Below are 20,423 nucleotides of genomic sequence, written 5' to 3' on the forward strand. Positions count from 1 at the left end.
CCTAGTGAACTCCGGGAGTTGGTGATGGACAGGGAGGCCTGGCGTGCTGCGATTCATGGGGTTGCAAAGAGTCGGACACGACTGAGCAACTGAACTGAACTGAGTGTCTATAACCAGAGAAGGCAATGGCACCCCACTCCAGTACTCTTGCCTGGAAAATCCCATGGATGGAGGAGCCTGGTAGGCTGCAGTCCATGAGGTCGCTAAGAGTCGGATATGATTGAGCGACTTCACTTTCACTTTTCACTTTCATGCATTGGAGAAGGAAATGGCAACCCACTCCAGTGTTCTTGCCTGGAGAATCCCAGGGACAGGGGAGCCTGGTGGGCTGCCGTCTATGGGGTCGAACAGAGTTGGACATGACTGAAGTGACTTAGCAGCAGCAGCAGCAGTGTCTATAACATTCAGTTGGGAAGGCGAGGTTAGGGCTGCACTGACTGTCAGTCACAGCCTCCCTTGGACTCCCAGTGCGCATCCGGCCCGGCAGTGGCCTCCCCATGTGGCACCGAGCACCCACAGCCTCCAGGCACAGAGGAGCAGGAAGAAGGAAGAGAGGTTTCAGCCTGAGGCAGAGAGAAAGCAGAGCTGAAGTTTGATTTCAGAGAAAGAAAAGACTTACCAGGAAATGAGGGTCCATACCTTTTTGAAATTTCTGCAGTAGAAAGACTCTAGGCCCCCAGGAAGCTCAGAGGATATTAGGGCAAATCAGAGGAAGTGCTACAGCTAGAGGCAGGGGGGTGACCCCTTAGAGGCCCAGCTGAAAAAACTACTTCAGGGAGCCCCATAAACCTCCTGCCTCCTCCCTCCCCTCTTTTCTTTGCAGCCTGCTGCACAAAACTGTGGTCTTCACGTTTGCCCCAGAGCTGGAGGAGCAGGAGGGGATCCAGAAGAGGTAGGGCCCTGACGTCATCCTGGCCCAGCCCTCAGCCCGGACCATCCCCTCCTTAAGCTCCACAGCTGGACTGTGCAACTCAGCGGCGGTGGGTGGGGATGACAAATTCACGAAGGTTCAGGAAGTCAGCAGGCTCGGCTGGGATGCTACCCAAAAGGGGAGGCTCAAAGGATGAACCACCTCCCCCCTTTCCCAAAGTGGAACCTGAAGAGAGCCCTAGGGTGCCAGATGCAGCCTGGGACAGGGATGGAGTAGCCAGAGAGCTCCTCCTGGGAGACTGAGGCCCTGCAGCCTAAACCCAGAGGACCCCCTGGTCTGCAGCTCTGATTTTGGTCAGAACTTCAGGCTCCCTTTGGTGCAAGGACCGTTTAGAGGGTGTTTGCCTCCTCCAGGGTTCCTTCCTGGGTTTGATCAGCCCAGCACACAGGCAGAGACTCAGCTCAGTGCTTGACTACAGTCTTCTGTAGGATCTGAGCTTTTGAAGGCTTGCTTGCCACTGAGGCTGACATCTTCGAAGGCACAGACGGTGATGAGATCAAAGATACTAAGAGCCAAGGTTAACTGAGAGGCAGCAAACTACGGCAATTCACTTATATTCTCCCAGTGCCAGGCTGAGGGATTTGTCCCAGGCCACCCAGCCAGGAATTCAAGAGGACCTGTTGAAACCAAGATCTGACTGTCCCCAGGCCTCATATAGGGACTGAATGGTGGGGAGTGGCACTAAGGTTGGAGTTTGAGACAGTGGGTAAGGCGTTTGCTGAGACTGGCCTTGGGATGTGTCCCTCCAGGGCTACGTTTCCTGACAGCCTGACGTTCCAGATGCCCTCTGAGCCGTCTCTGCGCTCTCCAAGGATCAGGTACCACCGTGATGGCCTGTAGGCTCCTCCGTGGCTCCAGCCTCCTCCCTTCCTGGGTGCAGAGTTTGTCCCCGGGCCCCAGCCCCAGGTGCTCCCAGAGGACATGACCTGCTGTCGAGGCCTGGTTTTCCTGCCTGTCACCTCCCTTGCCCAGCCCACCCCACATGGGGCTCACAGGGCAGCCCTCAGTCACTTCCCTGCCCAAGGTCCCCACCCCTGTTAGCCCCCCAGACCTCCAGTAGCTGAGGACTTATGGGGACTCTGGATGCAGAGAATGGGTAGCATGTAGCCCCTTCTTTCCTGATCCAGGGGCCTAGGCCTTGGGGCTCAGCTCAGCCCCACAGGGCTCCCATCACAACTCTTCCAGCCTTTTCTCTGAGTCAGTGTCCATCCGAATTTCCCACTCTGGCTATCAGTCTGTCTCTCCATCTCTCTCTCTCTCCTCTCCTTCTCTTATCTCTGTGTCTTCCCTGGTGGCTCAGGGGTAAAGAATCCACCTGCCAATGCAGGAGACCTAGGTTCAATCCCTGGGTTGGGAGGATCCCCTGGAGGAGGGCATGGCAACCCACTCCAGTATTCTTGCCTGGAGAAACCCATGGACAGAGGAGCCTGGAGGGCTACAGTCCATGGGGTCGCCGAGAGTCAGACATGAAGCAGCTAAGCACGCCTGCTGACTCTGACTCTTATGTGCCCGTGTGACATCCTGTGTGTGCCATGTGTCGGTCCCTCTTGGTCTGTCTGGGTGCCAGACACACCCTTCTGCCAGCCCCTCCGCCTGTGTGTCTGGGGGTGGCAGGCCGCTCTGGCCCCTCTGCCGAGCGGTGCAGGCGCTGCAGGGCTGTGGTTCTGCCCTTCTCAGGCTGACGCACTGTGCTCTGCAAGCCCAGCACCTGGAGCTGCTCTGCAAAGCGCTGGGAGGAAGTTGCCGCCTCGGTCACCTTGAGTAAGTGGTTGTGGCTGGCGGGTGGGTGGGTGGGGCCATCAGTTGGTAGGTATTAGTGTGGCGCATTTTGTATTGTTTCTTAAGATTTAGATCATGTGTTCATTCCCCGCTGCATCCTCTTAGAGAACCTGGTCAAAGTCGTGACTCATCCCCCTAGAACATAGCCCCCCCCCAACATTTGACACTCTGAAGCCCAACTCTGATCCCTCAGGGGTCACAAACCTGAGGATGAGAACCCCTGGGGTTGGAGGGACCCCACCTGACCCAGTGCTGGGGCTGAGATCCAGCCTGGCAGCCCAGGACTGTATCCCAGTTCCGGGAGACACTGAGTGGCTGAGAAGCAGGGATGGAGACTTGAAATTTTGCCATCTCCACCCCTGCCACCCTCCACTGACTTGTCGTCCCCGTTGCCCCTCCCAGCTTATCAGGCAATGCTCTGGGGGATGAAGGTGTGGCCCTGCTGGCTCGGCTGCTCCCAGGACTGGGCTCTCTGCAGTCCTTGAAGTGAGTAGCCCTCTGGGCAAAGCCTCTGAGAGGGGATCTCATCAAGATGAGGGTGTGTGTGCGGGGAGGGGGGGCAGAGGGGATGGTGATGAAGGGGTGGGGGGAGATTCTGTGTCCCATCTCATTCCCACCTGGGATTATCATAAGGATCAAATCAAACAGGTGGTCCTATTCAGGACAGTGTAGCTACTACTGTGATTCTCGCTAAAAGAGAAACTAGATTCTGTGACTCTGCAACCCAGCTTTTGAGTTGAGGTTTCACTTCTCAAACCTGGCTCCTTGTCTCTGCGCATGCTCTCAGGAAGGCCCAGGCAGGAAGGTCTGGGGTTTTGCCTGATTAACGTAACACCTGGCAGCTATTCTGGCCCTGGGGTGTGGGAAGGGGCTGTTTGATGGGGCCCTGGCCAGGTTGGCAGGGACGGTTTGAACTAAAGAAGACACCCAAAGCAGTGTGACTGGACACTTGAGAGCCCTGCGCACCTGCCAAGAGAGGGAAGAAGTTCACCACGGGAGGGGGGCCCTGGAAGAAGGCCAGGAACCCCCAGACTTTACCTGCAGCCAACCAGAGTTTCTAGGCCCTTAATGATCCCTGTTCCAGGCTCACACGCCCCCTCCTCCTCGCTGGCTCTTCGAGGAGAGCCTTCCTGGCCGCAGGAACTTGGTTACAGGTCCTAGGTTCCCAGTGTCCCTGGACAAATTACATCACCTCTCCGAGCTCCTGGTTCTAGTCAGTTCACACGGAAACACAGAAGGGGGTGGCTGTGGCTTGGGCTATAACCCGTGCTGTGGCTTGAGAGCACTGCCCACTCCAGCCGCCTTTCACTGGGAGGCTGGTTGCTTCTGTTCCTGTTCACAGCCTCCAGAGGGTGGGGAGGAAGACCTCACTGATGCAGGCAAATGTTATGCAGATGTGAAGTGAAGTGAAAATTGCTCAGTCGTGTCTGACTCTTTATGACCCCCATGGACTATACAATTCATGGATTTCTCTAGGCCAGAATACTGGAGTGGGTAGCCTTTCCTTCTCCAGGGGATCTTCCCAACCCAGGGATCAAATCCAGGTCTTCTGCATTGCAGGAGGATTCTTTACCAGCTGAGCCACCGGGGAAGCCCAGGAATACTGGACTGGGCAGCCTATCCCTTCTCCTGGGATCTTTTCCCTCCTGAAAAGATCCTGGCCCAGGAATCAAAACGGGGTCTCCTGCATTGCAGGCGAATTCTTTACCAGCTGAGCCATCAAGGAGCCTTCAAGAATATCCTCCTGTGACCTTGTCAATACTGGGAATGCCTGGTATGGCTTCCTGGTATGGGTGAGGGTCTACACCCACCTGCCAGTCTCCCAGTGCCTGAGGAGTGCTTTGTTAAGTGGCAGATATTAAACCACTAGGATGGATTGACAGGCCATGAAAGAGGAAAAGCTCTGTTCTGCTTTTTCAACAAGGGGCCTCACATTTTCACTTTGCACTGGGCACTGCCCCTCCTGGATCAGGTGGGGAAACCGAGGCACAAGTCACCCCAGATTCATTATAGATAGAGGGAACCACTGAGTTCTAATCTCAGCTCTGTCACCAACTTGTCTCTTAATCTTGGGCAAGACCTTGCTGCTCTCTGGGCCTCAGTTTCCCCGTCTGTACAATGGGGAGTTAGCAGAGACACTCTGAGTAACTCTGGGGTTCCGAGTGTTCCATTGTCTGGTACAGGGAGGGGCAGCCCTCCCCAGCCCTGTGCTCTAACCACAAAGAGGGTGTTACTGAGTCCTGAGTCACCTCGACCGCAACATCCCTCTGATTCTCCAGCCTCAGTGAGAACCGTTTGTCCCTGGAGGGCGTGTTCAGTTTGATCCAGTGCTTCTCTACTCTGCGGTGGCTTCTGCATTTGGAATTCAGGTGAGAGTGCCCCTGGGACCCTGTCCTGTCCCTTGTCTGCCCCATTCATGATGCCGCATCCTCAGGGCTCTGGTGTGATACCAGGCCCAGGGAACAACTGGTATGTGTCTGTGGAATGACTGAATAGCTGAATGAGTGAAATATAGCTCCAGGAATGCTCAAATTTCTCGAAATTCACCGTGGGACACAATCCGTATACTGTCCCATACTTACTCTCTGGACTGCCCCGGGAGACTTCTAAGGAAACTGAGAGCTCTCTGGTAGCCATTGAATTTTCAGGGACCCGCCTGAATGGTGGGGTCTTTGGAGCTGATGAGAGTGTAGAAGGGAAGGCACCATTAAAAAGAATGAAATAATGCCACTGGCAGCAACGTGGATGGACCTAGAGACTGTCATACTGAGTGAAGTAAATCAGGCAGAGAAGGAGAAATATCATCAGTCGTCCCTTATATGGGGAGTCTAAAGAGAAATGGTACAAATGAGCTTACAAAGCAGAAACAGGCTCACAGAGAACAAACTCATGGTTGCCGGTGGGAAGGATCAGGGGAAGGGATAGTTAGGGAGTTTGGGATGGACTGATACACTCTTCTGTATTTAAAATGTATAACCAGAAAGGCCCTACTGTATAGCACCGGGAACTCTGCTCAATGTTATGTGGCAGCCTGGATGGGGGGGATGTTTGGGGGGAAATGGATACATGTATATGTATGCCTGAGTCCCTTCCCTGTTCACCTGAAGCTATCACAACATTGTTAATTGGCTATGGCCCAATACAAAACTTAAAGTTTCAAAAAAAAAGAAGAAGGGAAGGCACCCAGCCTATCAGCCCTGGGCCAGGCAAAGCAGATGTTCCATGGTTTCCGGTAAAGTCTGCCCATTCCTCCCCTCCCCGTTCCGAGAGTAGGTGGCGCAGTAGCAGAAAGACCAGGTTCAGAAGTCCAGGCTCACTGCTCACTGGCTGTGTTACTCTGAGCAGACCGCTAGGGCTCTCTATACCTCAGCTTCCTCCTCTGTGAAGTGTGAGAATACTTCATTACCTCACGATTTTATTGTGAGCATCAAAGATCATGTCAGTGGTGTGCTTTGTATGCAGTATGCTTATTATCCTGTTTGCTGAGAAAACAGGCCACCATTAATTAAGCCAGCGTGTCTGGTCTCTTGCCTTGCCACTGCCCAGGAGGGGAGCCCTTGGCCCTTTCTTACGCTACTGCTTTCTCTCTGTCTACAGCTCTGCGAGCCAACACATCATCCTGAGAGGGGACAAAAGAGGCAGGTAAGGAGGAAGCTCTGAGGTTTGGACAGGGTATGGTCCCCTCTCTCTCTGGTCCCCACTTTCTATAGGTACCCCCACCCCCAGGCCCATACTGACTGTTAGCTATAGATTAACCACCCATATCTGACAGGCTGGAATGGATCACTTCTGTAGTCCTCTTCCCCATATTAATGTGCAGTAGTCAGCTGCCTTAAATCTCTTCTCAAAAGGCGTGCACGTGGGAGGGAGGGCGGAGCCGACGGTGATGCCACCACAAAACAGGTGCTGGCAGATTGCGGCTGTGTGGGAGGTGGTGGGGAGCAGCCCCGTCTCTGCCTCCGGAGACCTTTGTAGAATTGTGCAGACTCCTGCCTTCCTGTGAATCACTGCCCTTCCACACGCTGAGAATCACATTTGAGAAACCAAGAACCGTTGGTGCTCTGAAAAAGTTTCCATGCCTTTGCCGTAAACAAGTTCCTTCTGTGCCAGGGCTCCGGGCTGCCCCCTAGTGGAGGCCGGCCACCTGGTCTCACCTTGGCCAGTACAAGGGCGCCTCAGGTGGGGCCAGCTGGGCAGAGTGCATGTCCAGACAATGCCTTAGAGAAAAGCCTCGCGGTATCAAGTGGGCTACCTGAAGCCGGGGTGGTCTTGTTTGCCGAGCTAGGGTCTCCATTTCTAGGGACTCTCTGGGTTTTTGAAAGCAGAAGGATCAAGGCGCAGAGAGAGGAAGTCATGTGAATGCTACCCACAGTGATGGTCAGAAAGAGGAGGGCTCTTGTCCTCGCATCCCCCGACCTGGTCAGGTGCTGCCCACGTGGGCAGGTATAAGCTGTGGGTGTCCTTGCTCTGACTTCCCTTCCCTGGGCCTCAGTTGCCCCATCCGTCCAGGGAGGGGCTTGACTGTGACAAGAGCTCCTTCCGGCCCTAATGAGTCGAGTCTTCCAGTGCGGATGCTTCGAATTTTCCTCTCAAGATGGTTTCCCCGCTTGCAGGGATCTGTTGGCTCCTGGATCTTTGCCAGAGTTCCGAGCTGGAGCCCGGTTGGGATTTGGTCAGCGCCACGTCCCCAGGAGCTTCTGGTACCGTCTTACCGCTTCTTGTTTGGGGGTAACCACAATGGGGTGAGGGGTGAGGGAGTGGAGAGTCTGGGAGGGCTGCTGATGGGGCTGCAGGATCCAACATTCCCATTGTGGAGGAGTCACGCTATTTTCTCGGAAGACTTCCCAGCCCTACCGTGAGGGGCTGTGAGACCCTGGCTGGGCCCTCCTGTCTCTGGGGCTTGATTTCCTCACCTAAGAAGAGAGACACCGTAGCTCATAGCTGGTGCCTGAACAGGGTTATCAGGGAGCGGGGAGGGGCAGGAACCAGGCAGGGTGGGAACACCTCATGGGGAGGGGGCAGTGGTGGGGAGTGAAGGCTTGGCTTCTGGGGAGCATTTCTGGGTGGCTGGAGCTTATATTGGGAGAGTGGAGGTGAGTGGAGACATGGGAGAGGCGTTTTACTTTTAGCGTAAGGATACTGGGGAGCCACAGAGGGTTTTCAGCACAGGAGAGGGTGGTCAGTTTTATACTGTTACAGATAAGATGCCAGCAGGGTGGAGAGTTGCAGGAGGCAAGATTGGGAACCCAGGGGATGTTAAAGTAGCCCAGGTGAGTGAAAGTGGTGGCCTGGATGTAGGCAGGAGTCCCAGGAGGACTTGGGACTGGTTCAGAGCTGCTGAGCAGTCAGGCAGCCTTGATTGTGACTGTCAGAGTAGGGGGCCTGGGGCCTGTAGAGGGTAGGGTGTTCTGTGTCAGGGGAGGGGCCGGTGGCCTGCAGATTTAGGGGCTGGACAGGGGCCCTGAGCCCTCCCTGACCTCATCGTGCCTGCTTGCTCCTTTTCAGCCTCAAGGAATGTCAGCTGGAGCCCCTGAGCCTCTCCCACCTCTGCAAGTCTCTGGAAAAGTGCCCGGGGCCCCTGGAAGTCCAGTAAGTACTGAGGACACAGCCCAGGGCCAAACGTGGGCACCTGCCCAGTGACCTGGGTGGGGGTGGCCTGGTTAGAGGCCAGGTGAGTCCTTCCTGGTCCCTTCCTGCCAGACCCCGAAGCCCGACCCCAGGGGAGTTCCTGGAGGCTCGCTGCCTCCCAGTGGCCCCAGCTTCAGGCACCTCACCCCTCCCCCTGAGACAGGCTGTGCCGGGCCTGGGGCTTCATCTCCTGTCTGCTCAACTCAGGGCACCCGTAATCCCCAGTCTGCCCCCACTCCACCCCGGGAGCCCCACCCTGGCTCCCACCCGGGCCTGCCTCTGTGGCTGGAGCCTGTCTCTCTGAAGGCCCCTCCTCAGGGGACCCCGTCCACCCCAGATACCAGCTCACCCCAGAATACCTGGGTCTGTGATCAGAGGCTAGGCTTAGAATCAGGAGTCCTGGCTCAGCTTTGTCGTCTGTGAAGTGGTCAGTCAGACTTTTCCTACCCTCAGCATTGTTGTTGTCGTTTTCTTATAATAATTACTGTAAAATAAAGGAACCCAAGACAAACCTGCCTCACCTAAATAACTCAGCATCATTGTTTGTCCTGGTGGCCCTCTCCATTTGTGTATACAGTTTTTCCCTGTTTGAAGTCATAGGCCAGCTACGTTCTGCAGTTTCACTTTACATTGCCCCATATCTTCTTTTCCATTTTGCTAGTTTTTTTTTTTCCCCTTGCTTTCTGGCTCCCATTTCAAATGCCCTTCTGGCCCTTGCAACAAACTCATTATCCATTATTATTAACATTATCATTGTTAACAATATCCTTATGTTGACACCAGGAGTGTGTCCTTTCATGCCTCTCTTCTTGTTCAAATACATATGGACACAGAGGACAAGGGGGTGTGATGTTGTTAACAGACACAGGATCTCAACAACCTTTTGTCTATCACAGAACATTGTGGCTTTCCTGAAATATCGAGACATGTGGAACCAATGAATTTTCAAACGAATCATTTATTTTAGAACAGTTGATGACTTGCTTTATAGAAAAGCTGCAAAGCTAGTCCAGAGTTTCCTCACCCACTTACCCCTGCTTGTTAATATCATTTATATCATGGTACATGATGTGTACGTTTCAGCATTCCTTGTGAGATGTAATGGGTAAAGGTTCTGTTGCTTTAAAAAAAAAAAAAACAACAGTGTGTAAACCCAGCACTGACCCAAGCAGAAGCCATGGCACTGTCTGTTGGGGGTCCAGTGGAAAGCCACTGGTGTTTGTGGTCAGACCACCCCTCAATGAAAGCCACCTTTCTGCCTGTGCCCTGAGCCCCAGACCCAGTCCTAGGACAGAGGAGGCATAGCGGAGCCTACAGCCTGGGTCCTGACAGGCTCCTCGCTTCCAACTCCAGAACCACAGGAGGCCCCTGCCACTGCTCCCCACAAGCTGGGTTCCCCGCCAGCCAGAAAAGCACATGTTGGGATGCTCCTGAGAACCCCAGTGAGGGGAAAAGGGCAGCCTTCAGGGGACCAAGAACAGGGACAGAGAGAAGAAGGGAAGCAAGAGGGGAGGAGGCAGAAGGAAAACACTGTGCAATGCCTCTGGGGGGCAGGTGGTGGCTCCCGACCCCCAGGGAGGGCTGTATGTAAATCCCAGAGTGCTGGGAGATGCAGTCAGCACAGTCCACCAGCCAGAGCAGAGAGCACAGGGTGGGCATGAGGAGTTCCTCCTAAGTGGGCTGGCTTCTGATGAGTTATCTAGATGAGCGATCAGCTGGTTGGTCTGGTTTTCATGGACAGTTGGAGATCCAAGCTACCTTGCGTCTCTTCTTTGCTGACCCATTAAATACCTGAATTGCCACTGGTCTGTTCACTACTTTGGGTTAAGGCAGCATTCTCTTCTTAACAGGAGTGTTCCGCAAGGCCCTCAAAAACATGATCCTTCTTGTCCATGTCTTTTGGGGAAAAAGATACCTACTATAGCCCCTTAGAAATTCACAAGGCACAAGGGCAGATTAAAAGCTCTGAGAAGTCCTGCAGCCAAGAAAACTAATGTGACTTAACCCGGCATTTTCCAAGCATGTGCAACCTTCCTTTTCCTCCAGCCTCAATGATAACTCAAGGACCCAGTATTCAGAGGGGGTGTTTTGGGCAGTCCTGGTATAGAACCCATCTAGGTTTTCCCGATTTCCCCCACCTCATTCAGATGCTTTGTTTCTCAGATTGTCCTGCGAGGTGCTGAGTGACCAGAGCCTGGAGACCCTGCTGCACCACCTACCGCAGCTCCCCCAGCTAAGCCTGCTGCAGTAAGACCGGTTTCCCCATTTCCCTGTGCAGAGCTGAGGCACTTGCATTGGAAAGCCATTCCCTTCTGTCCCTCCATCCTTCTCTTGAGCTGTTTCATAATTTTACCTGGCACAACTTGGAGCTTAAGTCTGCTTCCAGCTCTTCCCTAATACTTTATCAACCTCATAGGAGTTATTGGACCCCTCTAAGCCTCAGTTTCCTCATCTGACAAATGGAACTAATAGTCTTCACTCTCCCCCCAGGGTTGGGATTCAGACAAGACAGTTGCTCTGAAAGCACCTTGAAGAATGGAAGGCCTGTGACACCCGGGCCAATGTACCTCTTCCTACCCACAGAAAGGTCACCTGCTCCTCTAAAGAGATTTTACAGTTGTAGGTCATGTATACATCACACACCCGTTTTGAAAGGTCACCAGCTAATTCTGTAAAAGGGGAATTTAAACAGCATCCCCCAAAGTATTTAAAACTCTGTTTTCTAATTTCAGCTCAGACTGCTTAGAATTTAAAAAGGATTTACTTTAAATATTTTTCTAGCAGAGAGCAAAAGCAGCTGTAGCTGAGATGGAAAAATACAGCAGAAAATTAAATTGTACCATTAAGAACAGCAACATTAAGTACTCCTGCTAAGGATCTCTCAGCCACCTGAGACGGCTCTCGTCACACCCAGGATCTTACTTATCCCTGAGTTCTATGGGAGAGGAAGGAGACTTCTCAGAGGTGGGCAAGTGTTGTACTGTAGCCTGCCAGGCTCCTCTGTCCATGGAATTCTCCAGGCAAGAATACTAGAGTTGTTACCCATTCCCTTCTCTAGGGGATCTTCCTGACCCAGGGTCTCCTGCATTGTAGGCAGATTCTTTACCATCTGAGCCACAGGGAAGCCCCAAGCGTGGCAGAGCCCATGTCAAAATACAGAACCCACTGTGGCTCCTCCCTGCCAGGAAAGGGCGGGTTCCCTGGGACACATAAGTTGCAGGTTAAAATAAATAGGTAGGAAACCTCAGACCAGAGAGGCCTTCTCTGTGCCCAGGTCACACAGCATCAGTGCCCGACTCTTCGTCTGTCTTTGGGATGAGGTGACCAGCCTGACTCTCGCCAGCGCTTCAGCTTTGTATTACTCAGTCCGTACTGTTTGTACACTGCTCTGAAGCACTGTTTGGGGTGCTGGAGACACAGCGGAGAGGGAGAAAATGACCAGACCCTTGTCTTCTTGGAGCTTACCTTGTAGTAGAAGGAGAGGTCAATAAGCGGAGTGAAAGCAAATAAGATGAATTCAGACAGTGAGAATGTATTTTTCTAGGTAATATGGTAGAGAGTGATTATTGGAGGTGATTAAGACAATGGTGAGAGTGGTCAGGGAACAGCTCTAAGGAGGGACACTGGGGTATGGCCAGAGGGAGGAGAAGGAGCCAGCCTTGTGCAAAGCAGGGAACAGCATGCTAAGGAGATGGAACAGCATGCATGAGGCCCTGAGGCAGGGTGGAGCTTTGTGTGTTCAAGGAACAGGCAGGAGGCCAGTATGGCCAGAGCACAGTGGCCTGCAGAGTTGTAGGAGAGAAGGAAGAGAAATGATCCTGGGCCTGGTCACACAGGGCCTGGTAGCCGTGGGGAGGAATTTGGGATTTTGCCCAAGGAGACCTGGAAAGGAGAGGAATGATTTGTGTTTTCAAAAGCTTAGTCTGGCGCCTGGGTGGAGAAGGGCATCCCGGGACAAGCATGGAAGTCAGAGCACCGAGGAGCTGTGCAGCCAGAATAAGAGACGAGGGGGCTGGGAATGGGAAGAGGAGAGGGAAGTATGTAGATTCAGGGTGGACCTCGGAGGTGGAACTGACAAGACACTGATGGAAGGTTGATGGAGCGAGGCAGATGGAGGCACCAAGGATGCCTCCAGGAGCAAGGTGGAAGCATGTCACTTTCTCTAAGGCAATGCTTCGCAACTGGGGGTGATTTTGCTCCTTAGGGGACGTTCAGGATGGAGACGTTTTTGTTGTCATTGGTGGAGGGGGTGGGAGGTTGTGCTCCTGCTGGCATCTAGGGAGTTCTTCAGCCGCTTGGTCGCGTCTGACTCTTTGCAACCCCACGGACTGCCGCATGCCAGGCTTCCCCATCCTTCACTATCTCTGGGAGTTTGCTCAAACTCATGTCCACTGAGTCAATGATCCCATCCAACCATCTTGTCCTCTGTCATCCCCTTCTCCTCCTGCTCTCAATCTTTCCTGGCATCTAGTGAGTAGAGGTCTGGGATGCTGCTAAACTTCCTACTGGACAGCCCCCAATACCAAAGAATTATCTTGGTAGTGCTGACCTTGAGAAACTCTCACGGCTTGCATCTTCCCACTCCCTGTCAGCAAGGGCTCACCTGTTAGTCCTTGGGATAGAAGCAGTATAATAATAACAACACAACAAGCATGGGGTATTGTGTTAGGCAGTGCACAAGCTTAATAGCTTAATGTTTCAGTACTCGCAACACCCTAGAGGAAGGTGTGCCATAAGTAGTCCTGTTTTTCAGATGAGGAAACTGAGGCTCAGAGAGGTTAAGTGACTTGTCCAAGGACACACAGCCTATAAGCAGGACTAGAGCCAAACCTAAGCCCACTTGACCCCGAGCTCCTGTTTTTCCCTCTTGAGTCGCTGCCTCCTGCCTTATTGCCTGGCTCGCCTGCCAGTGCCCCCATCCTTTGTGTCCAGGTTTCTTGCCCACCAATCTTGCTTGGCTCCAGCTTGCTCACATAGGACCCCACCTCTTTCCCTGTCAGACTGAGCCAGACGCAATTGCCTCCAAGGAGCCCCCTCCTGCTAGCTGACCTCTTCAGCCTGTGCCCACAGGTTCAGAAGGTGGATCTCAGGTGGGCATTGCCCTGGGGCAACCAGAACTTGCTGGGAGGGTGGTGCTGGAGGCTGTTGGATATGAAGAGTGGGGGTGAGGCAGTGGGACCCAAATCAGAGATTCAGCTGCTCAAGAAGGGGAGCCTGCCCCTGGGGGCATCCTGAAGCTGTGGTTGAAGGTGGCTGATGAAGGTGCTGTCTGTTCCAGGTCCCTGCGTCATTTGACCCTGCACCTCAGGTCTAGTGAGGAGCAGGAAGACAGGTGCTGTTGGTAAGTCCCCCGGAACTGGGCCCTGGTATGATAGGGGATGATCAGGAACAAACAGACAGTTCTTCTGTATGTCCAGAGCAGAGGACAGCCTGAGAGGGCCGGGCACTGTCACGGGCAAATGAGGAGTCCGCAGCAGACTGGACTAGAGCTCAAGGGCTGCTCCAAGGAAAAGGACTCCACTACCTGCCCCCAGGCTTTAACAGCTCTGGAACTTCTCTGGTAGCCATGTGGTTAAGACTCTGCACTTCGATTGCAGTGGGGTATGGGTTTGATCACTGGTCAGAGAACTAAGATCAGGCATGCCATGCGGCATGGTTTAAAATAAATAAATAAAATCTTTAAAAAAAAAATCCCAGCAGGATCTGGCACCTTGGGCAGGTTCCTTAAGCTCTCCGATCCTCAGCTTCCCCTGAGAGGAGGGAGCTGGTGATAGCAGATGGTAGATTGCAGGCTGTTGGCAAAGATGATACAAGGCAACATCTAAAACACAAGAGGCACTCACAGATATGAAAGCCCCCCTCCCCTGACTCCTGGACCAATGCTTTGTGGTTGTCTCGGTGACAGGGGGCAGGCATTGCACAGGAGGCAGGATAATGGGCTGAGGGGGCAACTTTTAAAGGCACAGATGCCATTTCTGGTGGCTGTCCAATGCCACGGGCTCACCAAGTGACCATGGACCAGACCTTCCTCCTCTGTGTCTCAGCCTTCTCAGCTGTGAAATAAGAGTAAACGAAGAGCTGGTATTTGTTGAGCATCTGCAGGACACCATTCTGAGAGCCTCACGCACATTACATCCTAGAAGCCTCTCAGCTGTGGTCACGCAGCAGGTTGGAGTGCAGCTAGGACTTGAACCCAGGCAGTACTGCAGCGCTCCTAGCCCAGGGGTGAACAAACGCATCCTGTAAAGGGTTAGATCATAAGTCTGAAAGCAGCACAGACAATATATAAGCAATGGCGTGTCTGTGTGCCAGTAGAATTGGAGTTGTGAACGCTGAGACTTGAATTCATGTAATGTTTACATGTCATGAAATGTTACTCTTGTTTTGACTTTTTTCCTCAACTGTTTGGAAACGGATAGACCATTCTTAGCGTGCTGGTCATATAAAACAGGCTTCCTTAGGTGGTAGTTTTTCCAGTTCCTATCCTAACCCAGCACTATGGAGACTTCTAGAATACCTTCATAGTTTCCAAATCTGATTTCCAAAATGTAGGACATAGACCAGGTTGGGATGATTTTTAAGAGGTTAGGCTGATGGTAGAATACTTCAGTTCAGTCGCTCAGTCGTGTCTGACTCTTTGTGACCCCATGGACTGCAGCACGTCAGGCTTCCCTGTCCATCACCAACTCACAGAGCTTGCTCAAACTCAAGTCCATCAAGTTGTTGATGCCATCCAACCATCTCACCCCCTGTTGTCCCCTTGTCCTCCTGCCCTCAATCTTTCCCAGCATCAGGGTCTTTTCCAATGAGTCAGTTCTTCATATCAGGTAGCCAAAGTATTGGAGCTTCAGCATCAGTCCTTCCAGTGAATATTCAGAACTGATTTCCTTTAGGATTGACTGGTTTGATCTGCTTGCAGCCCAAGGGACTCTCAAGAGTCTTCTCCACCACAGTTCAAAAGCATCAATTCTTCCCCACTCAGCTTTCCTTATAGTCCAACTCTCACATCCATACATGACTACTGGTTCACTTTCATCAAATTCTTCCATTTTCAAGTCTGTGTTTGATTAAGGCCCTGGTGGCTCAGACAGTGAAGAATCTGCCTGCAATGCAGGAGACTCCTGGGTTAGATCCCTGGGTCGGGAAGATCCCCTGGAGAAGGGAATGGCTACCCACTCCAGTATTCTTGCCTGGAGAATCCCACGGACAGAGGTGCCTGGAGGGCTCCAGTCCACGGGGTCAGAAAGGGTCAGACATGACTGAAGCAACAAGCACGCACAAGGCCAAGAGGAAGTTCCAGTTGCCTCAGCGTGTCTGTGGCACCTCTTCACATCTGCTAAGCTCCCTTTTAAGTAGAAGGAGGGCCCTCAGCAGGTGCCAGTGTCTGGCTTGAATTTAATGATGATATTTTGCCCTCATTTCCTGCATCCTCATCCTTACAGTCTGTTCGGGACAGGAAATGCCGGTTTTCCACTGGAGTAAGTGATACAGAGTTTTCTCTTCTGATAAGTGCATTAAATAAAAAGAATGAGCTGATTTTAAAATAAGAAATAAATAATAGTAGAATAAGGAATTTGGGACTGAAAAAAAAAAGGAAAGTAACAATGATAAAAATCTGAGTTACTTATTTTAGGTACTTTATCATTCTAAGTTTATTTTTTAAGTTGCTGGCTGGCCCTAAGCTATTCATTTATCTTGTTGTGTGGTATCCGTGTAGGCCTCTCAAAGACAGACTTTACTATTACTTTGATTCCAGTATGAATAACCCTCCACATAAGGAGACATCACCCTGGGTCTCCTCCACTCCACCCCTGTGTCTGCTCATTAAAGTGACCCTAAAAGCTATAGTTCACCTTGACTGAATCAGAATCACCCTGGAGAGCCTTGTTCCTAGAGCTGTTTGTTCAGCGGGTCTGGGTTGTGTGCCCAGGATGTGCCTCTCACCACGCTCCCAAAGGGGTGCTGTTGGGGCTGGTCAGGGACCTCACTTTGAGAACCATCCCCTCAAAGAGGAAACATAGGTGCGATCTGCTGGGAGGGGCAGATGGTATGCGTGGGTGCTGGATGTTTCTAGAGAGTCCAAGCTTGAGTGAAGCCCCGCTGGAGCTTCAAGGCCATACCCAGCTTAGGGACCCCATCTCCCTTCCTACAGGAGGTTTACTGACTGCGGCCTCCGCCAGGAGCACGTGGAGCCGCTGTGCTGTTTGCTGAGCAAGTGTGAAGACCTCAACCAACTGGAGTAAGTTGGAGCCCGTCCTGCGTAGCACCTGAAGGGTGTGTGTGTGTGTTTGTGTGTATACACCCATGCGTGCTCTCAGGACCACCTAACAGAGGAGAGGATGCCTGGGACTCAGTAACATCTGTAAAGTTTCTCTGTCCCCATCTTATCCCTCCCATCCTCCACTGCTACCACATAGAGCTAGTTCAGGGTGTACCCGTGATCAATTTAGGGGAGCCCTTTGCAAAGGAATGGGCCTCCCTGGTGGCTCAGATGGTTAAGAATCCACCTGCAATGCGAGAGACTTCGGTTCAATCCCTGGGTCCGGAAGATCCCCTCAAGAAGGGAATGGCCACCCACCCCAGTATTCTTGCCTGGAGAATCCCATGGACAGAGGAGCCTGGCGGGCTGCAGTCCACGGGGTTGCAAAGAGTCAAACGCAACTGAGACTAACACTTTTAGTTACTTTCACTTTGCAAAGGGCCACAGGAGCCCCTTGGCCTCTTGTTATTCAAGGCATTGGGGCTCTGCTGGCTGGTGGAGCCTGAAATGAAGGATCCGTTGTCTTGCTGTGCAGGTGGTTAAGAATAGCCAATGCCTCGGCTCGTAGAGGGCCCAGAGCCAGCCAGAGTACGGATGTGTGGGCTCTCCGGCTGATGAGAAGTGGTATCAGTGTGGCCTGTCTTGGGTGCCTGAATAGTGCAGCCCTGCATGGGTAGGGAAAAAAGAGCTTTGAGCACTTTTTCTACTATTCTAAGTGCTTTACATATCCTTTTTATCCTCCTTCTCAACAACCCTGAATACCATCGATGAGCAGACTGAGAGAGTTTAAAAATCTGTGTCAAGTCACACACCTAGTTCAATGCAGAGCCTTTGCTCAGAACTGTTAGAAGTCCAGCTTAGAACAAGCAGAACATACAGAGAGCTATTCACCGAAAAAACCACAATTTCAATTCCTTGTGGTGTGGCCAAGGAGAGAAATGTGGCTGATGAAAATCATGGATTTTAAAGAAGGATGAATAAGCAAAGATGTCTTTTGAGTTTTTCAGTTTTTTCATTCTAGAGGGAACTTTTTCATATTCTAAAAATTATTTCATTAAGTGGCTTCCTGAGACAGACTTTTTCGTTTTTAAAGTGTCTCAGGAAAAGATGCAAATAAATAAGCCTCAAAAGTCTAATCATCAGGGGCAAAATGAGTTCAAATTTGCAGGGTAAAAATCAGATATTCCCAGGCACACTGATTATTTTGTTCCTGAAACTGTAGCTAAAACCATAGGATGCTACGAGTGAAGGGAAATAAAGTCGTTAAGTGCAGTTTCCAATATTGCATTCCCAAATTAAAAGAAGTATTTTGGGTAAATGCATCCTCCAAATGTCTGTGTTTTTCCTGAATTTACTCTGGTTCAAAAATGACGGCTCCCAACAGGCAGAGGCCAAGTGCTCAGTAAAAAGCTAATTGCTTTTTCTCTAATTCCTGAAAGCCTGCTGGAGTCCTGGGAGTGGTCACCAGATACTGAAGGGGAAGATGAGGACTGGTTAACTGTGGTGCTGGTGAGGGGATGGGGGTGATCGTGCTAGTGTTGATGGAGGTGATGGGGATACAGACAGGGATGCTAAGTAGTAGTGATGGGGTGGCGCTGGTGGTGATGACGGTGCTGCTGGAACAGAAGTTGTGCACAGTGGTGGAGGTGATGGTGGAGGTGATGATGACGGTGGGGGGTGGGTAGAGTAGCAGTGATGCTCACTGAAGAGCAGGCACGTCAGAGCACCAACCACCTCCTCCTCGTACCTCTTGCAGCCTCTCAGCAAACTTGCTGGGTGATGATGGGCTCAGGTGCCTCCTGGAATGTCTCCCCAAGGTGCCCATCTCCGGTTCGCTCAAGTAAGTGATGAGCAGCCCCGAGGTCAACTAGGAGGAAGACTCACCAGGGCCCAGAATGTTAGTGGGCTTCTTTTCAGGCACCCCTGAAGAACTCCAGGGGACAAGTGCTGGGGAGGGGGTGACTTTTACCGTGATTCCCCCTGCCCATCCACCTTGGGTCCTTTCCTCCTTCCTTCATTGCCCACTATTGGCAGAGCTCTCACCAAATACCCGCGAGAGACTGTGACTAATGTTCAGTGGCCCAAGTTGACTCCAGGCAGGGAGCAACAGTTCATCCCCAATCAGCTGCAGAAATCGCAGTTGTCCTGGCTCTTGGTCCATCCATCCTATCCCTGAAGCTCCTCTGACCAGACTTAGGGGACACAGATTTGGATATGTCACCACAGCAGGGAGGGCCCCTGGGAAGGGAAGTCATCTTCAGTCACTCAGTCTCCCCAGTGACCTGGGAGACTGACGTCCAGACCCAGGACACAGCCCGTTGCTAGGCAACTGAGCTTTGCTCTCCAGGCATCCCTGGCCCCCATGGAGCTAGAGGTGGCAGCCTGGCCTTATCACTGCCCTCATCCCCGGTCTCAGACCACAGGGGCAGCAGGCACAGTCAGGGTGACTCTCAAAGATTTCAGAGTATGCTGCCTGGCCTGCCAGGTGATGATAGCGTCTCTCTGGCTTCTCTCTGGACCTCAGTGTCTCCACCTGGAGGATGGAGACTTGGACACTGAGGACTCCCCTCTAGGGGATGACGGCTGGAATGGAGATGAGGGGGCTGGGCAGGGTTCCACTGAGGTGCTGCCTCACCTCTCATCCTGAACCTCTTTTCTCTTCTAGTCTAAGCTGCAACAGCATGTCTCAGGAAAGTGTCTTGTGCCTGGTGGAGGCTCTCCCCTCCTGCCCACGTGTCCGGGAGGCCTCAGTGAAGTAAGGAAACGTTGGTGCCGCTTGCTAATGGTGGGGAAGCAAGACTCGCATGCTCAGTGGCCCTCTGTGTGTGTGACTTGGGGTAACCTCTGAGCCTCTCTGAGTCTCAGAGTTCACTGATTGTGGGATCACAGTTTTCATCCTCTGAGGCCCATGTGCACATGCACGGGGCCCAGGGAGGCCACCGGGTGGGGAAACGCCAGGTTTAGCATCCTCGAAGGAGGAGGTGGGGGCCTCCTCTGGTCAGCAAGGGTCTCTCCTGTGGCTTCCACCCTCCTGTGCCCCTGTGGGCCCAGCCCCCATCCCTCCCCACACCCCCTGGCACCTGGGTCCTGGGGACGCTGCAAGGCTGGGTCTTGGGCTTCCATACACCCCTCTCTCTGCAGCCTGGGCTCCAAGCAGAGCTTCTGGATTCACTTCTCCCGACAGGAAGAGGCTGGGAAGACACTGAGGTAATTCCTGGTCTGGGGTGACAGGAAAGGCGGGGGAACCAGGGAGAGGTGGCTGACCCTGTGGTGGCCTCCGTGCCTCCTTCCTCCCGGGGTCCCCTCCTCCTTCACACACCCTGCCTGGAGCTACTGCCTGGCTTTTTCTCTCCCACATCTGCCCCCAGTCTCCCCACACCTTCAGCCCCTGGACCAGGCCTTCGAGTGGTGTTTGTGCTCCTTAGCCACAGCCTGACTGAGTCTGGAGGCTTCTGAGTTAAATAGTCAGACTCTGGAGCTGCTTGGGGTAGATCTCAGCAAAGAATCCACCTGCCAATGCAGGAGACGCAGCTTTGATCCCTGGGTCAGGAAGATCCCCTGGAAAAGGGAGTGGCAACCCCCTCCAGTGTTCTTGCCTGGAGGATCCCCATGGACAAGGAGGCTGGCGGGCTATAGTCTCTGGTGTCGCAAAGAGTCAGACACGAGTTAGCGACTAACACTTTCACTTCTTCCGCTCTACCATGTAATAGCTGTGTCACCTTGGACCAGTGATTTGACCGCTCCGTGTTTCAATTCCTCACCTGTAAAATGAGAATAAGAGTGAGACCTACCTTTTAGGTTTATTGTGAGGATTAAATGAGTAAA

General features: G+C 52.5%; 1 protein-coding gene across 8 annotated transcripts in view; it reads left to right on the forward strand.

The window, feature by feature from the left end:
* The window catches only part of NLRC5 (NLR family CARD domain containing 5), a 91,476-nt gene that overhangs the window by 53,785 nt on the left and 17,268 nt on the right, over positions 1 to 20,423 (forward strand). For all 8 annotated transcript variants that reach the window (XR_001919452.1, XR_001919453.1, XM_018062026.1 and 5 more), the window contains exons 17-31: positions 824 to 892; positions 1,681 to 1,749; positions 2,609 to 2,692; positions 3,113 to 3,196; positions 4,990 to 5,079; positions 6,308 to 6,352; positions 7,324 to 7,410; positions 8,216 to 8,299; positions 10,502 to 10,585; positions 13,339 to 13,428; positions 13,617 to 13,679; positions 16,491 to 16,577; positions 18,355 to 18,438; positions 19,264 to 19,353; positions 19,740 to 19,805. Coding sequence is in view for 6 of the 8 variants with exons in the window: in XM_018062026.1 (XP_017917515.1) it covers positions 824 to 892; positions 1,681 to 1,749; positions 2,609 to 2,692; positions 3,113 to 3,196; positions 4,990 to 5,079; positions 6,308 to 6,352; positions 7,324 to 7,410; positions 8,216 to 8,299; positions 10,502 to 10,585; positions 13,339 to 13,428; positions 13,617 to 13,679; positions 16,491 to 16,577; positions 18,355 to 18,438; positions 19,264 to 19,353; positions 19,740 to 19,805 (1,176 nt within the window). In the remaining 2 variants the exon portion in view is untranslated. The remainder of the gene's footprint in view (positions 1 to 823; positions 893 to 1,680; positions 1,750 to 2,608; positions 2,693 to 3,112; positions 3,197 to 4,989; positions 5,080 to 6,307; positions 6,353 to 7,323; positions 7,411 to 8,215; positions 8,300 to 10,501; positions 10,586 to 13,338; positions 13,429 to 13,616; positions 13,680 to 16,490; positions 16,578 to 18,354; positions 18,439 to 19,263; positions 19,354 to 19,739; positions 19,806 to 20,423) is intronic.

This window comes from Capra hircus, chromosome 18 (genome assembly GCF_001704415.2).
Source record: "Capra hircus breed San Clemente chromosome 18, ASM170441v1, whole genome shotgun sequence".
NCBI lineage: Eukaryota > Metazoa > Chordata > Mammalia > Artiodactyla > Bovidae > Capra > Capra hircus.